General features: G+C 47.0%; 1 protein-coding gene across 4 annotated transcripts in view; it reads right to left on the bottom strand.

Annotated features, from left to right (window-relative positions):
• Positions 1 to 15,901: 15,901 nt before the first annotated feature.
• Positions 15,902 to 20,834, bottom strand: part of POLR2L (polymerase (RNA) II (DNA directed) polypeptide L, 7.6kDa) — a 5,626-nt gene continuing 693 nt past the window's right edge. Inside the window, exons 1-3 of one of the 4 annotated variants that reach the window (XM_014957440.1) lie at positions 20,609 to 20,757; positions 19,942 to 20,049; positions 15,902 to 16,372 (exon numbers count right to left, since the gene is read on the bottom strand). In XM_014957440.1, coding sequence (XP_014812926.1) covers positions 16,264 to 16,372; positions 19,942 to 20,036 — 204 coding nt within the window. In that variant the 5' untranslated portion in view covers positions 20,037 to 20,049; positions 20,609 to 20,757 and the 3' untranslated portion in view covers positions 15,902 to 16,263. Of the gene's footprint in view, positions 16,373 to 19,941; positions 20,050 to 20,202; positions 20,498 to 20,539; positions 20,564 to 20,608; positions 20,758 to 20,834 lie in introns of those variants that run through there. The other 3 variants (XM_014957441.1, XM_014957442.1, XM_014957443.1) reach the window with 3 other exon arrangements.

The following is a 20,834-nucleotide window of genomic DNA, read 5'->3' as shown; positions in this document are numbered from 1 at the left end:
TCAGGTCTGCTTGAGAACACCAGTCAAAGGTATGAATTGGCCCGGGGCTCTGCTGTGCTCTCCTACACCCTGTTTCCACTTTGCCCAAAGATTGTGGAAATCCTTCTCCTTCCATCTTTGCTGCAAGGACAGAGGTGGGCTCCAGCAGCAGGGGCTGCCTCTTCCTACCACTCTGGGATCACAGGGGCTGTGTGGGTGTTATGTGCCAGTTCATGCTGAGTATTTGCTCTACGTGCTGTGGAGTAGCTCGTAGCCACCTTGCAAGAGGGAGCAGTTGTGTGCCCTTTTTTATTGATTTTTGGGATTCCATGTTGAAAATTGCGTGTTACTAGTTTCAAATACGCCTCTCTCCGGGCAGATGGAAGCCCCTGCCTGCAGCTATCGGGCACGGCCGCTCGGTGGCTCTCAGGGCCTTGCACTGTGAATTCAGCTCCTGCAATTCAAGTGACTCTAATTCAAGCTGTTTGGCTGAGCGTAAAGCAGGGCCGTGGTGTCACCAAGCCCCAGGGAAGTGCTGTGCAGGTCACACTGGTGTTCCTTGCCTGGAAGGGAAGGTAGCTCCTTCCAGCCCAGGCAATGTGTCTGATTTTCATGCTGCACCAAGGCACTGGTCAAGCAAGACTGAGGCTGGGGGCTTGACCTGGCCTGCTCTCTGTTCAGAGCAGGGACTTCTGCTGAAAAGGCCCACGATTGTGTTGGCATGTGCTGAGGAGACACACCTGGGTGGCTCATTGGTGGTGAGTTGAGCCAGTGCCACTGGTGCGGTACTGCTGTGGGGGAGGCAGATGCTCTCCTGAGATGATTGAGTAACACAGGGATGTCACATCCATTTATGAGACCTTATCCCAGGGCTTTTGTGCAGCTCCAGCTACCCGTTTTCAGGAGGGGTGAGTTGAAGGTGGAGCATGAACAAAGAAGGGAGGTCTCGTCTTGGAGGGTTGTTTGCCGAGGGGGGCTGGAGAACAGGCAGGGCTCCTACCTGCACGCTTGCAGCAGGGGCACAGAAGGTGGCATGGGTGGCTCTGTGTTAACAGTGTCTTCCCGACAGCTGCTTGGCTACCTCAGCTGTTCTGCCAAAGCAGAAAGAAATGCCCCAAACTCCCCTCCTTGTGCCTGGTCTTGTTCCCCTCTGTGTCATTAGGGATGCAGTGTGGCTCCAGTCACCCTTTCCCATCCCCGAAGGGGAATTAGCCCCTCTTCTGCAAGGTGGTATCTGTGAAGTCTGTGTCTTTCAGCATGAAGCAGTTGATTAAAAGCAATTTCTCTTCTTTGAATTGGCTTCTTCTGCAGTGTCTGTGATCAGGGTGCATTTACCACCTTACAGCATCCCCCTGGGCTGTGCAGCCTCAGGTCTCTGGGTGCTGCTGCCTCTCTTGAGGTGGGAGCACAGATTTCTCCCCCTGTGGACCTGGAGATCTGGGCTGTGCTAATTGCTCTTTGCAGCAATTAGCTCAGCTGGTGGCCTGTTCTCTTAAGTCAATACAATTTGCTCAGGAATAAAAGGGAAAACAGATGTAGCCCTAAATAATTTCTGGAAGGGTCTGGCTTTGGGGCAGTCCCTCTCTTCCTGCAGTTTCACATAAGACACAAGTATTTCATGCTCCCCTGCAGGGCTGCTTCTAACCCCAAACCAGTTCACAAACATGCCCTTTCTGCCCCTGCTGTTTAATTGGGAGGAATTTTCCCCACAGGGAGGCCTTGGTGCCCTTTTCTTTGGCCATTTATAAAGCCTCCCTTGGGCAGTGGTTGTAATGGTGTAATGGTCTTGTTTTCCTGCTGGGCTGGGGCTGAGCAGGGCAGTGACAGTGGAGAGAGCAAGACGAGGAGCAGGCAGCGATCCTCTCCTCCCTGGTGAGATGTGATGAGCACACCCTGCTTGAGAAATGGCAAAGGGGAGTGCTGTCTCCTTTCCTACTGTGAAACCTCCCCAGGTTTCCATATGTACTTGTGTCCGTGCATCCCTGGGAGAAGATGCCAAGTGCTGTGTGCTGCTCCATGTCACACAGCAGCGACAAGAGATGTCTCAAGCAGCACCGTTGCTCAACTGGGGCATGGGTGCACACGAGCAGAGACTGACAGCTTCTGTGGTGTGGCTGGGTTTGCTTGGGGTCCTGGTCTGGCCTCTGTGCTATTAAAGAGCGGCTTTTCAGGCTGCTGGTGCTCATTGTGCCTTGGTTCCCCACTGAGCTGCTTCTCCCTGAGGAGCTCATCTGCCTGCTGCTTCCCTGCACCAAAGTCTGGTCTGGATGAGAGGTGGCAGTTTCGCTGGTGGCACCGCCTGGCTGGTCAAGGAGGCAACAGGGAGGAGATTCATGTGGGGCCTTCAGAAATTAGAAATTCATTGTGGGGAGGGGGCATGATGCTCTTAAATGGTCTGTAATCGGATAAGCAGCAGGGATGCTGCTGCTGCTGCCCACCATTCAGTGACTCATTCCGGCACAGCAGATTGCCGGGCACGCTGGGGTTTTGAAGTCCTCTTACTCCGTGCACAGGAGGCTGCTCCTCCTGCTCTCTCGGCTGCCTGCATTAGCAGAAGGGATGCTCCACGCGCGGAGGCCATCAGAATCAGCAGCTTTCTCTCTCCTGATTACTGCTCCCACCTGCAGAAAAGGAGCGGCCGAGCATTACACATTTCCAGCGCTCACTTTTTGAGTAGCGAACTGTCTCGCTGACGAGGAAAGAGCACTTTCTTCCTGCACAGGGGGTGGAGAGAGCCCGGTGCCCCATTGGGACAGCAAACCCCAGCCCTCCCCCCTCGCAGTCCCAGAGGTGGCTTTGATGGCCATAGGACACGTCTCTGGGAACTGCGGGGGGAGTGTGGGGGTCCCACCAAGCCCCTTGCACCCCTCTGTGGTTAGAGGCCAACCCAAACCAGGCATTGACCCCGGGGTGCAGGGTGCATGCAGTGATGCTTCACAACCTTGGCCATGTGTGTGGACACACAGAGCTATATCTATGGCTACCTATCTCCTGCTGCACTGGAGGATTTCTACTGCCCACAGGAACTTCTACAGGTGAGGTTTATATTTCTTATTTTGCTCAGAAATGCTGGAACCACTTTACCCCAGAAACCTGCCACCATCGAAGTGTGCTTAGTCCTTCCAGAGTCATGGTCCCCCTCTCCCTTCCCAGCAGAGGGATGTCCTCTCCCCTGGTGGCTCAGCCGGCAGCCAGGGATGCTGCCTACCTGTCAGCAGCCATAGCCACAGCCTCCCTTCTTCTGAAGGGCTCCCCACCTGGGATTAGCGAGGGACCAAGGCAAATTGTTGTCTCCCACAGCAAACAGCTTTCTCATTAACCTAGCGGTGCCCCGCTCAGTGGCATGCCACACTCGTAGCACGTTTTTTAAGTATTGACAAAGCCTCCTCTTTCCTGGGAGAGCTGCCTGTTTAATCGCCTTTTAACCCTCCCAAGGAGTCTTCCCAGGTTGTTACACACGCTTTGATTTCTTGCAGCCCGTTCTAGGATGCAGCATTAAGCAATGATGGCCTGAGATGTGAGGTGCAGGTTTTGGGACTGGGAACTTCACCCACTGCTCCACTCCTGGAGGGTGTCAGCTCAGTTTCCCCAGGACAGAAATAACAGCTAATATCACTACAAGGTGCTATCTGAAGGTACATCCCTCCGTGCCCAGCTCTTACAGCTCCTCTCTTGCATGTTATTCCTCTGTTATATGCTGAGCGTTTTCAGGTAGTATTTTATATTAGTCTAGATTAAATCTTGTCCCGTTTAACCATCCCCAGCTCTCTGAGATATCCCAGGCCAATTCCCATTTTGCTCTTCCTTGCATTTTGTGTCCCTCCTCCTCTGTCAATCCACAAATGCTATCAATGTTATATTTTCTTTTCCTCCTTTCTCCCTTTCCCACTGCTTTCTTCCAGGACTTTAATGAAAGTTTTTAATAGCAGTCAGTTGAAGGCTGACCTGCTCTTTCCTTTGCCCAATGCCTCATGCTCCGTGGATGGGCTCATGAATGATTCAGTTGTTTGGGCTCTAGCTGGCAAGAATTACTCAAAAGAAACATTTCTGAGGTTTGTCCACACTTCCAAGTTGACCAATCCTGAACCCCAGAGCAGGGAGTGGAGTCCTAAATCATAGGACAGCAAAGAAGGCTGCCTCTGTATTAAATATGTTTTTCAACAAAAAAAAGACGAACCAACACCCCAAACCAAATGTATTTTACAATTCACTTGCCATAGTTAATGCCACTTGCCATAGTTATTAAACATGGGCTCTTGGTGCCATTTTCACCTAAAAAACCAACGCTGCCTTCTGGAAGTGATCTGAATTTAAATGTCGTTGGGGAGAAGAGGCAGAGTTTCGGAGCGGAGCAGCAGGGCTGGGGTTAAGGTGCTGACTGGGAATACTGCAGCTTGGTTTTGCAGCCCCAGTTTGCCTGGAGGTTTGAGGACACCTCTTGCACTGGGGTCTTTGGTGGAACTCAATGATGCTTTAGCAAAGTCATTCAGCTGTTGGTGGTGCTGGGTGGGAGTGGAGGAGCACACAGCAGGCAGAAGTCTGTCCTGCACCTGCCTGGGTGGGAGCTGAGCTCCTCTGCCCCCACGAGCCCGCTGCCAGGGGCTGCTGTGCACGGCGGGCAAATTAATTCTTATCAGTGTTTCTTTTCAAACGTATTTCCTTTTCATTGTCCCCTTAGATTGAAAGCTTCCTTTTAGTGTGTGTACGAGCTGTGCCAAGCCCCACAGAGCCCCAGTTGCGGCCACACCGCATCAGTGCTGCCTGTAATCTAAGTAACAATAAAAATACTGCTCCACAGGAGCTATGGCCCTATGAAGCTGCTGAACTCTGGTGGCACTCCTCTTCTGAAACCAACTGTGGGAAATGCAAATCGGTGTCAAACTGCAGCCCCTGGTATAGCATCAGCAATTTCTTCCAGTTTTGCATAGCCAGGAGCTTCAAGTAAACTCGATTCTGCTCTTGCAGGCAGAGGTTTCTGAAACGTGAATGCAAATAACTTCTGCTCTCCACGCACCACTGGAGAGATGCTCTTGTTTCACTGCTTTAGGATTCAGAGTCCTTCCCGGAGACAGGGTCCAAGGATGCTTGTCACCTCCCGGGGGAGGCCACCTGCTGCCAGGCTGCGGGTTAACTAGAGGCAGGGACTAGGCAAGAGAAGAGAGCGGGCTTTAGGGTTTGAGGAGAGGGAGGCAGTTCCTGCTTCACCTGCTTAGAGCTGGCTCAGGGGAACAGCTTCGCTTTTCTGGCCTGTTTTTTAATGCCACTTTTCCCCAGGAAAGGGTTCTGGAGGGAGGAGGTACTGAGCTGCAGCCCCCTTGGGCTCTTCCACCTTGCCCTGTGCTTAGGGCAGCCCCGCTGACACCACCTCCTGGGAAGTGGTCAGAAAGGAAAGGCTGTAATTAAGGCAATTATGCCTTTAATTAGGGATAATTGAGCTAATGGCTTTTTTTCCAGTCTACATCTCCTCTCCCAGATAACCTGTGAACTAAGCTGTGAGCCCCCTTTTAGGGCTTGTGGGAGGCAAATGTTCAACCCTTGTTTCCTCTAGCTAATTAATCCTGTCCCCAGGCCCACCAGAGGTGGCAGGAGATGCCCCCATTTGCTCTTGGCAAAGTCAGTTGGTGCATGAGGGTTATTTGAAGGCCTGAAGGGGCTCCTAGGCAGTTCCTTGGTTTCCCCTCCTGCACGTCTATCTCAGGAAAGGGACTGGCACCAGCCAAAACAGCCACGTTGGGACTGAGCCCAGCGGCACTGCCCGAGGCGCAGTGGCTGAGCTGCAGGCAGAGGAGATGTGCTTTGACCCAAGAGCAGTCTGGACCGAGGGCTGGGTGCTGACCGAAAGGCTGCAGGATGGAAGAAATGAAGCTACACGTTTTATTTTCATTATATCCCATCTCACATTGCAGAAGCGCAAGGAGAAGGACAGTGACGTGTCCCTGTTGTGCCACCACCATGAGCTCGCAACAGCTGAGGGCAGGAGCAGCCTCCTCCCTGGTGCCCTGCCCTGGTGAGATGCATGTCTGGCCCTGCCTGGCACATCCCAACAGTCGCATCATCCCTGTCCCTGCCTGGGGGGAAGCAGCAGGTGCCACAGCTGATTTAGGTTTTGGGGGCTGCTGCACTGCAGGTGGTGTGAGCTCTTCATTGCAGAGGGTAAGGAGCAGCAATGGCCACACCACTGGCTTTAGCTCCAGCAGCTCCGCAATGAGCTCTTTCCTACGCAGGAGCTGTGAGACAATGCAGGGACAGGGGCTGTATCCTGTGTGCTGGGAGCAAGGGTTAAATAAACCCTGCAGGGAACAAAACAAATACTGCGTCCTCTCAGCTGTGGCTTGTTCCAGTTTTTATCTCCAAGAGCTGAACTCGCTCACTGCTACGCAGGTAAGTGCTAATTTGGATGTCTCTGACACCAGAGTGAAGGGAGCAAGAGATTGTCCCAGGGCCAGAGTAAACATTGCTCCTGCTGGGTAAGTGATGCAGAAACAAAAGGGGGAGGAAATACGGAGGTGCTTTTTGCTCCAGCCATTTCACAGAGCCGTGCCAGTCTCTGTGATGACTTTTTGCAGCTGCTGGCCTCTTCTGAAGCTGGGCTGAAACATTCACTTGACCTTGCTGTTCAACATTTGCCTACTTATGAGACTCGTTCTTCCCATCATGCTTGATTAAGAGAAAATCTCTGCTGTCTCCCAGAGAGAGGAGACCTCATCTCGATCTGCTCTCACAGGGTGAGGGATGCTGCCTCCAACAGGTGGGGAAAGTGAATTGGAAAAGGGCAAATGTAAGAAGTGGGTTGCAAAGGAGGCAGCCACACTGGGGTGAGAGGGGGGTCCCCTCTGGAAGGGGAGCTGTGCTCCCCCCTCCCTCCATTTCCCTCCCATTGGTGCTGGAATACACTGGGGACCACTTATTCTGCATCCTGGGCTGCAGCAGCCCTAAATTGCGCCCAGGAATAAGCCAGCAGAAATAGGTGGTATCCAGGTAGCAAGAGCATGAGCAAGGCTTAAGGTCCAAATGCCTCCTGCCCTTCGGTAGAGTTGGGTATGAAGTTGGGTGGCACACTCTATAACTGACCTCTCCTAAGCCAGAAGACCTCCCCAAGGCTAGGTGTGTAGTTAGGTGCAGACAGACATCTCTGTCTTTTGAACCTATCCTCTGAGATCATTCACCCCTTGCTTTGGAGAGGTCACCCAACCTTCTGAAGCTGGGAAGATGCCTTCTTCCTCACCACAGGTGCTGGTAAATTGATTTTTATATGTGTGTATGCCCCATAACTCACATCCACTGCCAACTGCACATCTCAACACTGGGCTGTACATCAGCCATTGCTCCCTGCTGCCTCAGCATGTGGTGGGAGATGGGCAACCACCATCCTCCCCAGATGCTGGGGTCCCACTGATGGGGCCAGCCTGCAGACTGAGGTCCATGCTGATAGTGGCCAAGGAGCCCAGGTTTAATGTAGGGCTGCTGTTTGATGCACTGATGAAGCTAAGGCTGAGGAATAGCCTGCAAGTAAGGTCAACCTTGGAGCTGGTGCTCCCAACTCTGATCTCTTTGAGGTGGCCCTGAGCTTGGTGGTGTCCTGATTTGGGCTTCAAGCCAGGACAGGTGGGGATGCTGGCTGCCCTCTCTCACAAGCCCACTTGCACTAGTTGCAGTGGCATCTTGCTGGTGGACCTCCGGGAGGTTCCTGCCTGAGGCTGGGGGGTGAGCAGCAGAGCCAGGATCAGGCATGTGGCATCTCATCCAGCACCCTGTTCATAAGCTGTCCCTCTTTGTTGGGGAGGAGCACCGTGGCTGCCCTCTCCTGCCCTCACAGGCAGCTCTCAGAAGTGTCTCGGCGCTTTCTAGGTATCTGGCCCCAGTCATCTGGTGGGATTAAATCCAGCCTGCGTGGCATCTGCCTAAAAGTTTCCTGGGGACCTGGGGCTCAGCTGCTCCCTGGAGTAGCATCTCCCATTGCCTCTGGAACTCAGGCGCTGACACGACTTTAATACAACTTTTTAAAGTATGCATTTGTATCTAGTAAGCCCTTGAGTACAGCAGAGTCCCTTTTATATTGAAATTCAGGCTCTTCAATAACATTTTATTATGAGGCTTGCTATTTTTGGAATTGCTGTTACTCTGTTATGAGCAAGGCACCTAACATCCTTCGATATGAAATCATTAAGGGCACAGCAGAGTTCATTACAGGGGCATTTCTCTGGATTAAGAACAAATCAATACTACATACTAATATCACAGCTTGGTACCTGGCTTCGGTTGCAAATAGCACATCCAGAGAGGCAGATAGTCTTCTTTTGGCCTCTTGTGCTCTTCTTCCAATATCTTATTTACTGTTTTCCCCCAAGCTGTTGTGATGGATTTATGAGCACACAAAATCCAAGGGTTGTTTTTCCTTGAGCTACCTGAATATTGTAGCTTTTAAAACAGAGAAGAAATAACCAGCTTAAGTTTGTGATATTGCAGTAACCTCACATGCAATATGACTTCCCTGCTTCTGCCAGCAGAGCCCCCTGGAAACAGACGTGCAGAAGGGAGCAAAGGCCTGAAGCTCTCTCTGGTTACATTTGGCTGATCACAGTCAGAGTTTAGAATAAGTTTCATATGTTTTGAGTTGGGAAAATGCCTGGGAGGGGTGGATTGGGAGGAAAAAAGGATGAATATAATTTGTAAAAAGCCTGCAGTAGGAAGAAGAGTTCTGTTGACCAAGTATCCTCTGAAGGAGTCACCTTCATTTGTGAAAATCTGTCCTGGGTTGAGATATGGAAGCAGCTGGGCTTTGTTGGCCTACTGGGCATGCTCCACCAGCAGAGAGTGATAGTAAACACCACTGTCTTGGTGGGTCTGGGGCAGTATGGCCACAGCCTCCATGAAGGACCTTCACTCAGGCAGTGCATGACCACCTTGGCCTTGGGTGAAGGCTCCAGCTTTGTTCCGGACAATGCAGATCTGTGTCCTGCACCTGGCCCAAAGCAGGTTTGCCCATCTGTGGTTTGAGACAAGGGCAGGATGAAAGGGATTTAACTGCTCAGCGCAGGGCTGTGGGGTGGATGGGGGTGCCAGGCTGTTAGGAACCACCAGCTGCTCTGGCTGTTGCTCAGCCATCAAGATCTGTGTCTCAAGGTGTCGCCCACTGTCACTGAAGTAGGAGTTTCTCCACGTTGCTGCTCCCAGCTATTGGCAGCACACAATGTTCATTCGGTTTAGCAGCAGCTTGGGTAGCTGACATGAAAGCTGCTGAGGTCAATGGCATTTGTTTCTCTTTACTTATTAGAAGTAATTATTCATCAGTGGAATTTAATTATTACTTTGTTGCCTTTTTAAAATGTTGCTTAATGGAGGAAAGCAGCCATTTGTCTAGGCTGCATTTAGTGCTGAGTAGATCCAAAGGGGGTTTTCTTCAAGCTGTTTTGACCATAATAATAATAATAATAATAATAATAATAATAATAATAATAATAATAATAATAATAATAATAATAATAATAATAATAATAATAATAATAATAATAAAAAGCAAGTTGGTGAAGTGTGGAGCTGTAGGCTGTCTCTGTAATGATCTGAAGCACTCAAGCCCTTATTAACTTAATGCTTTCGTTTACTATCTCATTCCTGGAGGAAGACCTCCTGGTCAAACTGCTATTGCTCCTTTAAAAAACTCAAGTTAGTAATTGCTTCAGCTGCATAGCTCATTACGAGGAAGGGCCTACAGCTGAGAGCAGCACTCCTCGGCTTGGTTTTGTTTTTAAATTTTGAGGGGGAATTTTAGCAAAACCTTTTGTTATACCTCCAGCCCAAGCGTCAGCTATTCCATTGCTGCATATAAATTTATAAACTCAATTATAGAAGTTCTGCATTTCCACTTTCTTTGGAAATGGGAGGCTTGAGGGCTTGGCCGTATCGCACACTATTACTGTATTGATGAAGAGCTGGACAGAGCCCGTCAGCTGGTGGGTAGTGGCTGATCAATGGTGGTAGGAGCACAGCCTGTTTCATCAGGGCAGCCTTTAACCATGAGTAGCTGACACTGCTCTGATTACCATTTACCCTTTTTTTCCCTGAAAGTGGATGTTTTCTTCCTTCCCCCTCCTAGCAGTCTCTGGGAAGGAGCACACTCTCACATGTGCTACCCCAGGGAAGATTTAGTTAAAAGGAAAAAAGAAAATAAAGGCAGGGAAGAGGGGACTTTAAGGCAGCTTTGAGTAAATAGCTGGAGATAACTGGGCTCTAGCTGTGTTCCTGTACTGTGCTGGGGACAGTGATGCTGCCAATCTCCGAATTTCTGCACAAGCTGAGGGCAGCAGCTCTCCATCAGCAGTTCCTGCACTGGGCTCTGCTCACAGTTAAAAAAGCACTTTTAAAAAATCTATTTAAAGATATTCCATTGGGATTTGAGGACAGTATACGGTAGGGTGTCCTTGATAAGGAGGAGGCAAGAAGACACCAGGGGTTGGGTGAGATTAGGCTTCTCGCTGTTGCCCATCCATGATGGTTTCTGAAGGGTGGGGTGAGTGCCATCTCAGAAGTACAGGCAGGGAAACTGAGGCACTGCACTGAGGGCTTGCCCAAGGTTTGTGTAACGAGCCTATTTGTTCTTGTCAATGCCTGTCCCTAAATATACACCTTAAGGTGAGGAATTTTTCTGTCTTTGAAAGACATGAACAATGGTGTTATATGGAGATGGGCAAAAGGAGTCTCAGTGTTGGAGGAAAGATACCCACTGAGCTTCATGCACTTGGATTGGGTCTCTGGAGAGATGCTGGTAAGGACAGTGACATTTATGTTGATCTCTGAATTAATTCAAAGCTTGTAGATTCCACTGTGGTGAACCACCAGAAAGTGTGGCAAGCAGCAGCTCAAGGAAGGTCAGCACCTAAAGGTGGGTGCAGAGCACAGCTGTCCTACGGCTGGCACTGATTTATTTCATATTTTTTTTAAAAAAGCAGTTAATTTCTTGGAGTGCTCCAAGTAGACCTACTTTTAAAAGAAGGAGGTCTGATTCCTAAAGAGCGGGTATTCAGTATTCATTCTTTCTTGCTCCAAATCCAGCCCTTAGAGTGGGGCATGGGTTAATTCAAAATCATTAGTGCCTACGGAAAGTCTTGACCACAGCCATTCCTGCTCGCTTTGAAGTTTGCCTTTAACTGTCAGTTTCTTGTGCTCCCCAAAGTATTTGGGCTTTTAGCTTTTTGTCTGCTGTTCCATGCCTTTCTTTGATCACTATTTGTTCAGCTCCTGAAAGCAGGAAATAATGAACCCATTTTATTAAAACACTTTCTTCGTATTTGGGAGGGATAAATGAAGGACTTTCCTGCATGAATTTTTCTAGCTTGGCTGTTACAAGACATAATGTGCGATGCAGATGCATCAGGAAGGAAATTGTGGGGAAACTCACGTCAGGCTTAGGAGCTCCATGTCTTCATGCCAATTATGTGTGACCTACAAGCGTAAGACAAGGTGTGGGTCACCAAAATGGGTGACTGACAAAGTCTGGAAGATGTGTGTTTGTGGAGAAGGAGAAATAAGACTTGGGCGAGGAAACCTAACACGCTCTGCATGTCTTGGCTCTGCATCCCCTATATATTTCTGCAAGGGAGCATCAAGGAGAAAGAGATGAGGGTTTAAAGGAGACCTGCTCCCATGTAAATATTGTGTTGTTTCCAAGCGCCCGAAGTGAAGCCAGTTGCTTTGCAACTCCCCTGGGGTGGCTGGAGTCATTGAAGCCAAAGATAACTTCTTACCTTTTACTTCTCTTTGTGGCCTTACGTGCTGCAGGTGCACACAGCTGAGATCTGCAGCAAGATCTGAAAGCTCTTTGAGTATCTAAGGCTTGGGCACCTCAAACAGCTTTTCTTAGCAGAACTTGACAAAACGAATTAATCTTGGACACTCAAGTGGCGTAAGGCACCACACGCCACCAGCCCATTTTAAGTCACATTGAAGTTAATGAAAAGACTCCCACAGACTTCAGTGGGCGACACATCAAACTGTGCAGCACGGCAAAGCTGAAGTCTCAGCCACGTGCTTCCTGTCCTTGGTTTTCAAACATCTCTATTGTGCTGTCCCTGCTGAACAATTAAAAATGCCTTCTCACTGGCTGGGAAACTGAAGAAAAATTAGATCTGAAAACAAAGCCACAATGTAAATTGTGGCACGGACGCGCTGAAGGGGAAATCAAAGCTGTGTTCATCACCTGGGCAGTCAGAGACAGGTGGAAATAATATTATTTTGCACGTCTCAACCAAGAAGTTCTAGGAATAAGAAAATCTTGCCGGCTAATTAGGCTCAAATGGATGTACATGGGTCTGTGCAGAGACAGAACTAAGTAGAAGTGCTATTTTCTTATTAGGATCGGTACTGAAGTTAGAAACTATTTGGAATTAAACTGCTTTAGAGGGAAATAAGGTGGGTTTTCTTTTTTAGTGGGGGGAAAAATATTTTTTCCTGTAGAGCTATTTGGAGGGAAAAAGGTAGCTCGTGTTGTGGATCCTCACAGCTTATTACCAATGAAATGTAAATTTGTAGCCACAGGGCTAGTTAGGCATCTCTATGGAAACGTGCAGCTATGGGGTTTGTGCTCTGGTTGTTTTCAGAGTTTTTCTTCATATAGACAAGAAGCATATAGAAGGAGTCAGACTTTAGTATCCAATTCCAGGCTGTGTTTGGGGAAAGGTGAGGGGAAGAGCAAAAACCCAGCACACATCTCTCAGTAAATCACTCTGGGGTGAGACCCTCACAAGAGGTTGTTTTTCAGAGCAAAACTCCTTCTGAAATACAAGGCTTGAGGCTTGTTATGGGTAGGCACAAAAGCACTTCAATTCCTTCCTGCAGATGGACTCAGAATTGTGATCAAGAGGTTTGGGGTTTTTTTTGTTAAAACTGTAATTTCAAGAAAAGTAAAGCTTTCTAAGCACAGACATACCTTGGTGCTGATGCTCCAGTTAGAAGCAGGACACTGGACTCCACAAGCAGATTCCTCTGTACTTTCATGACCTCTTCTTCCATCATGTGCTTCTCTGGCACTAATTCATTATTTTTATATGATGGTGACGAGTGACAGTCCTGTCTGAGGCCACCCGGCTGCAGGGAGGCTGCACCCTGGGTGACAGGGGTTCTTCTGTTACCCTGCTGATTTTGCTTGTTTGCTTGCTTTTCCAATGCCGGGTTAGAGTGATACCTGCAACAGCCTGTCAGAACAGACCCGAAAAGTGTCCTGAATGCTTTATATATATAATGTGAATAAACAACTGCAGAGCAGCGGTGGGGTTGTTTGTTTGCTTGTTCTTTTGTTTTTCTTTTTTTTTCCCCAGCAATCTTCCAACTGACAGATTTCTGCATGTAATTGAGGGCTGCCTATTCAGTACAGTTAATCCTTTTTTTGGTCACTTCTAGTTACCTGTTGATTCTGCTAAGGGTTTTTTTTTATTCTTTTAACTAAGATTCAGGAAAAGATGAGATCCTTTTTTTTTTTTTTCCTCTGCATATGTGTGTGTCTTTTACATTGGCTTTAAAAAGTATGGTTGTTGTAAGCATATTTAATGGCTCTTCTCAAAGAGCTCTAGCAGGTTAGAAAGCAGATCCAATACACTTATGTTATTAACAGCTGCAGAAGCAAGCACAGGAGAAATGACAGCGAAAAGGAAATTACTTTCCTAGTTACCAAAGAGCGGAGGTGAAAGCTGGGATTTATAGAAATCCAGGGAAAAATTCACTCTCTCTTTATGCAAAAGGATTTAAGCTCTGCTTCTGCTCCTAACCCTCTGAAGGACACACTCTCGAGACAACCTTTCATAGGAACGTGATAGACTATTTGCTTCACCACATTACAGAAATGGCTTTTTTGGTCAACGCTGCGTTTTGCAAAGTCCCGAGGAGGAGCTGTGATGCAGACAGGTTGTCATGTGCTGCGTGAGCTAATATTAATGCCTGCTGTGACAGCCTTGCTACTCGGGGGTTTTTTTGCTGCTCCTTGTGTAACATCTGTCTGACGGAGCGGTATCAGCCTGTCATTGGCTTCTGCTGCACCCTGTTTTCTGTCTGAGAAACAGTAATGAGAGCAACCAAGGCGTTTTTTTCTTTTTCCTTTGAATTTTTTGAATGAGGCCCGCTGTGTTTTCGCAAATTGCATCTTCATTCTAAGTATTTAAGCGCCATAACTTTTCATATCAGACAACTTGGCATCGGCTTTGAAAAGAAACATGTTCTTCTAAAGCAGAAAACTAGATTAGAAAATTGCTTTTGCAGATAGAAACGCAGTCCTGTGGGCTCGTCTGATGCTTGGCAACGATGCGGGACAGCTTTCGGCACGGCAGAGCGCTCGGCTGCCTCCGCCAGACGCGCCAGCCCCGGCTGCTGCGCTCTCTCAGCCGGGGACAGCGGGTTCATCTTTCCGTCAACGAGCTGGCACGTATCTCCAGGAGACGCTCCACCGTAACAGGGCAAAGTGCCCTACAGGAGTTCCGTTTGGAAAGGTCACCCTATATTAATCATTGTGTCCCTTTTAAAAAGTAGCATGAAAGAGAAGTGGAGTTTAAGTTTTTTGGGTGGTTTTTTTTTTTTTGAGTGCATGCAGCACATAAACCATCCAACCAACTATAAAACAAATGCTAGAATTAATGGCTTAATTCTCTTTGCGTTAGGATAAAGCATATGGTTTTAAAATGTCTTCAGTAAAGAACTGCTGAATATGGGAAACATCTACTATTGCCCTGTACTAAATTGAAAAGCAAGTTCAAGTGTGAAGATTGGTGGGGTGATAGCCAAAGGCAAGCTGTCCTGCAGCTTATTTTGTGAGACAATCTAGTTTTAATGTTTGTGCGTACAAGTTTGACCCAGTAAGCACATTAAATAATTACCATTTCTGGAAACTCAGGTCTTTTTTCAGACCAGCTTCTTTTTAGTTCTTCAACTATGGAAGAGAATCCAGAGCGCTGCTTCTTCCCCACCAGCTCACATGCGAGTGCCAGTTTAACTGTACCAAGGAATGACAGAGTGCAAGCTGAGGGATAATCCTCTCTTCCACCCCGTTTTCCTACAAGGCTGCTGTAATGATGATCTGTCCTACATTTCCATACGGGCTACTGCTGCCTTTGAACAGAATCCTGATGGTGCACAGAGGCAGGAATTGGCCTCCTTTGTTTTCAGGTAAGGTGGGTGTGTGGCTGGCTGTGCTCACACCCCACTTCCCCCCCCAAAATGATGCATTTTTTAGATGTCAGAGAACAGTGTGAAACGTGGTCCAGCTTTCAAGCCAACAGTGCTATGGGAAGGTGAGGCCCTTTGGCAGGGTCAGTGCCTGTCTCAGCATGGGTAACCTTCACAACCTCCACAACTACAGCTGATCTTCCAGTGCTTTGTTCCACCGTAGCCCAAGAGCACTCTGGGTTTGGCCAGGCAGTACCACGCCACACACGCAGCACAACATGAAGCCAATGAGATGAGTAACAGGCGGAAAGTCTGTATCTGTACCAGCTACAGCGCGGTGCAGGTGCTTGGCAAGATCAAGACTTTGATCCTGTTCACACCAGCATGCGTAAATTCTCACATCCAGTGCCTTCCCTGGGAACATTCAGACGTGTTTTACCTAAATGAAGGGCACTGCACCATCTGATACACTGTTTTTTATAAGACAGCAGCGCCAGTGTTTTGTAAGAACTGGGGTAGAGATCACAAGTTGATTTTAACTGCAGTGGAAAGTGCACTCTGCTGGCTCCAGAAGCTTTCAGGAATAACATGTAATTCTTAGCAAATTTACCCAGTTCCCTGTCACTGGAACCCTGAGTTTCAGTCCCTGATTCTAATTCCCTTACCTGCCCAGAGTGAAACACTGAACTGGTTACTTAACGGTAACTCAAAGTAACAGCACAAGCAAATGGCAAAACCCAAGAATATGCTTAACTCTATCCAGGAACTGTAAAAAGGCTGCAGGGAAAGGCTGCCTTTATTTAAAATTTTTTATGAAATATAATTATTTTTCTACATGAACAAACATTTACTTTTGTTGGCAGAAACATGTAAAAGTTCATAAAATACCTTCAAATACAGATTTAAAAAGAAGCATCCAAACTTTTAATTTAATCTCCAAATCTTGGTTGAGTGGACTTCGTTTTTTCTTTATTTCCTTGAAAGAGGTTAGTGGCTTGGGGCAGTATTTTCTCCAGAAGGTAAACATCTCTCAACGGTTGCACTACAGGTGGTTTTCATTCTTTACTGCCTGAAGTCCAGTTTCAAGTCTAGAATTAGAGAGACGTTCCACATGACTTGCAGCACAGTACTTTTTTCATCTCATTTCTCCAGGGGTGCATAATTCAAAAGCTTCTCAATCAGATCCACGTGAGCCAGGAGCATTCTGCGGCAGCAGTATCTCTTCAAACCAAGGGCATCCAGGGCATCTCTATTAATGAACAAGAACAACAATAAAAAAAATAATGGATGAAGTGAGTCAGAACCACTTGTGTTCCTAAGCAACATACTGATTACTTTGAGCTTAGTCATAGAGGAAAACTTGTTTGCAGTTAAAACTAAGAAACTGAAATTCAGCACGTGCTGTTAATGTTCTTTTCCATTTACTGCTGTTGACAGGGTGTTTGCCTGTTCTCTGGCCAGCAGGAGCACATGATCTTCTGTTGAAGCTGGTGTCCAGCTGACAGAACCACCGGACTTTCAGAGGTAAGTCTGCAGAACTCCCACAGGAACAGAACCGTAACAGACCAACTCTTACGAATTTCCTCTTCTGAACTACCTGACTCATGAGGGCGTATTTGGTCAATACGCAAGGTTAGGTGAGATGCACGTATTTTGGTTTTGGAAATAAAATTTTGGTCATCACAACTGGGAAGAGGCTTGAAATATGGTATATTTCTAACCTCAATTATTTAGTTACAGTAACTCAGTCTTCGTTTTACAAATACCAGTCTGCAGAGAAGAGAGGAGCTGATCTGGTTATAAAAATCTGATCAATCAAGAGCTGCAAATGTAGTAAGAGGAACACAGTTTGGAAACATAGGAAGCCACTTCCACTCCTCCTAAAATCCTGGACAGTCCATAATTACCTGTGCTGGCTACAGCTCCTGCTAATTGTATGCTAGAAGGTAGCACAAAGGCACCAGACCACCTCCCGACACAAGAATAAGGAACAGCATCCCCAAGCATTGTTATCCAGGCTATTGTGAGCATCTCTAAGCACCATTCTAGTGTTTCTGTAAACTGAGGATGACACTTGCCTACTTCACAAACTGAGAGGTATATAGAAACTAAAATAACTCAAAATGCGAACTACCCCACATATGGATGGGATGCTAATTATAAGGCAGGCTAAAAATCCCTTCCAGTTCCCATATAAGGTGGCATTCAGTTATACAACCTGTTCCCTACAAATAAGGATGTGCAGACTAACCAACAAGAAATCTGTGTTTTACAGTCTTTCCACTTAATTCCTCTTGAGTGACTGCTTGAGATTCTGATGGCTGGGTAGAAAATGTATGAATCATCCTTTCCTAAACCACTGCATGTGTCTTCAATGGCTATCTTTATCAGACCTCTTGAAGATAAGTGACACTATCCAAGCTCTTTAGCGCCGACCTATTAACCATAAAGCCAGTCTGATACTCTTTCAGAATTTGACATTCATGAAATATGACTGATCTCAGGTCTTTAGATCTATATGATGGGGTGCAACAATCCAGCATTTGCTTACAACAAATGTATTTTCCTGAAACCTGCAATTCTCCTGTGGGAAGAAGCAGATAGATACTTTAAAAAGTACAAATGACTGAAAGGAAGCCTCTGCATAAGCTGGACCATGGTAAAAGGTTGTTTGGCTTTGCGCAGTACAGTCTAACTGTATGGAGTCAAACTCCAGCAGCTTCTCTGGTGATGTCAATTAGTCCTTGTACCTATCAACTGTTCTTCAAGGACTTAAATAGCAGGGCTATTCATTTTAGGACTAGCACTTGCAAAAGTCATTTAAGGGAAAGATATGAACAGTGTATCTTTTAAAAAGAATGTTTATAAATAATATAACATGACATCTAAACTTTCCAAAACACTTGAGAACAAAAGCATTTGAGGTCTGTTGATATGTAAGTTTTTAGAGCTATCTGGAAAGTTCTGAACTTTCAAGTGCATATATCAGAGATGCAAAATACTGACATTAATCATAACTTTAGAATTCATACTATACATTTCAGCTAAACTTCAGTTTTATTTCCTTTTTTATCTAGCTTCCAAGAATTTGTGAAAAAAAGAGCAATTTTAAGGGACAAATAGAAAGCTGGGGGTCTTTTTTTAACCACAAATTGTTTAGATAAATTAATTTCTTCCATCTCGTCTACCCCTTTCTTAAGCCACCATTACTAGTGATTGTGACACTGCAATGTAAAATTTTAAGTGTATGACATTTGTAAATTCTGCTTCTGATCATACAATACCATAAATGCATTGGTTTGAACAGCCATCCAAGAATCACACCAGTGACCACAGCAATCATTTTCAAGCGAGCATTTACCAATGACAATGTACATCTTCCCATCCCATACAAAAGTAGAGGAATAATGAAGACAAGAAAAATATTAAAATGTAATACTTGGTAAATAAATCAGAAGTGCTACCAGATTAGCTCTGATAAACTTCAGTGAGAAATTATTAGCAACTTGTACAATTTAATGTTTTTAACTCTGTAGATGAAATAAATGCCTTTTTTTTTTTTTTTTTTCTTGGTAGGAACTTTCCAAAAACCTTTAGTTTAGCAGCTGCAATATTCTACTTAGCTAGGTTTGACAGGTTTTGGGATGTAAATGCACTCTAAAAAGGCCACTCTCAGAAGTAATGAGATTCAGGGAAAGCACTGAATGATTTTCACTGGACAATTTCTAATGAAAGCGATAAATGGTGGGGGGACAGGACATCTTTTCCCTGCAAACTCCACATCAAGCATTGAGCAGCACAGACAATAATCACAGCTTCCTACAAGTTCAGAGGAAGCTCCAAAACCAAAACTTTCCTTCCTTCCCTGTTTGTTCTGTGCTCCACTGTTTAACATTTGACAAAACAGCATCCTAAACCACGTTTTCAGATTTACTTTAGAGAAAAGGCAGTGAAATCTGTATTGTTAATATACATTCTTCTAATAGTTCATAGATGTAAGTCCATTAAAAAGCCTATTAGTAACCCTAACTATTGCAATACAAAGCAAATATTCTTTTCTTTCTACTTAACAGTTTCAACATCACTTCAGGACATCTCCAAAACTTTTGACATTTTTTTTCCACTCCTTTGAATTGCAAAAATCCATGTTGTTCTTTTTTTTTTCCTTCATACTTGATGAAAATGTAAATATTTCTCAAGAGTTACCTTCTCAAACCTTTCTGAAGCAGTTCCACCACAGCCAGACCCTCCTTGAACTATTAAAAGACAATTCTGTCTATGCAAAGCATGGATAGACTTCTTAAAATAGAATTGTTAGGACCGTCAGTCAGGTATCCAGAGCAGTTAAACCTCCCCTTCCCCCTAGCAAACCAGTGCTTGCAAATAAGGTTAGCAATTCTGGGAACATGAAATACTTTTAAGAAAACCTAGAAGAGGTATACATTCTTAACAATATTAGTTAGTTCTAACATTTGTAAGGTCTTCTTTCTCTCTCCTTTAAAAGACCCAAACACTGGTGTCAAAGTTGACTGTACAGCTTGTTTCTTTCCTTCCAGTTCCACACAGAGTTAAACATTAGAGACTGTTTTGGGAGTAAAGGTTGTGACTTGGCAACTTCCATACTACTATCCAGAAAGATTCAGCAGGGAAGCATGTGCTTTCTTACCTATTATAATTTCTAACCTCTGGTTAAACAGCCTCAGAACATATCTGTAGTTTTTAGCCTCTTTACAGCTACTTTGTAACACTATGATCCTGCACTTATATACCTTATGCACTGTGCAAACCCATCAAAGAACATAAAGAAATAATACCCACCCTTCTGTGTATTCTGCTTGCAGAAGGCCAAGATAGGCTTCCCACTTGTTTCCAACTATTTTGCCGCACGTGAAACATCTGACTGGGATGATCATTTTTGCACCGTAGCTGTAACATTAAAAAAAATACAGTATCACCCCCCTGCAAAATAACTAAATACCATCTTCAAATATAAGAAAGGAAATTCAGAACTTGTACAAGTCTCAAACGGCAGCTCAACAGGCTAGGTGGCAGTAAGCAAGACAAGAGGCCGTAATTCACCGTTACGGAGCTGCTGAATTACAGCGGCGCCACAGATCTCTCCTCACCGCCGTGGGCAAGGCGGTCCCGAAGAGGGCAGGGGGCAGCGGCGCTGGGCCGGGGGCTGAAGACCCAACACCTTCTGCCCGAGCCTGGGAGCGCGTTATCCCTGCCCCGCACTCGGCAGAAACACCCCAAGAGGCGGTCATAGGGCTGGGGGAGCCCGAGGCCTTGCTCGCCGGGCCAGGCCTCCCCGGAGGAGATCGGCCCCAGTCCGCCCGCGAAACCCCACGCTGAGGAGGCGCCCAGCCCCACCGGGGCACTGAGGGGAACCGCAGCCCCACGAGGCGACTCCTACCGCGGCGAGGAGCCCCCCAGCCCCGCCGCAGCACTGAGGGGACCGCAGACCCCGCCAGGCGACTCCTACCGTCACGGCTCCGCCGCGCTCCCCTAACGGCTGGGAGGGCGCTACCAGCGCGGCGGGGCGGGGGGAAGGCGGCCCGGCACCCCCCCGTTTCCGCGCAGGGCGGCGGGGTGGTAGCGGCCGAGCCTACGGCGTCCCGGCCGGCCCAAGAGAGCGCGCGCGCGGGGCGGGCTCGCTTTCGCCTTTCGCGTGTGGCGCGCTGAGTGGCAGCCGGGGCGCCGGGAGCGCG

This window comes from Calidris pugnax, unplaced genomic scaffold (assembly GCF_001431845.1).
Source record: "Calidris pugnax isolate Ruff unplaced genomic scaffold, ASM143184v1 scaffold211, whole genome shotgun sequence".
NCBI classification, from domain to species: Eukaryota; Metazoa; Chordata; class Aves; order Charadriiformes; family Scolopacidae; genus Calidris; species Calidris pugnax.
The sequence above is the reverse complement of the archived record's forward strand: the minus strand, read 5'-3'. Positions and strand labels throughout refer to the sequence as shown.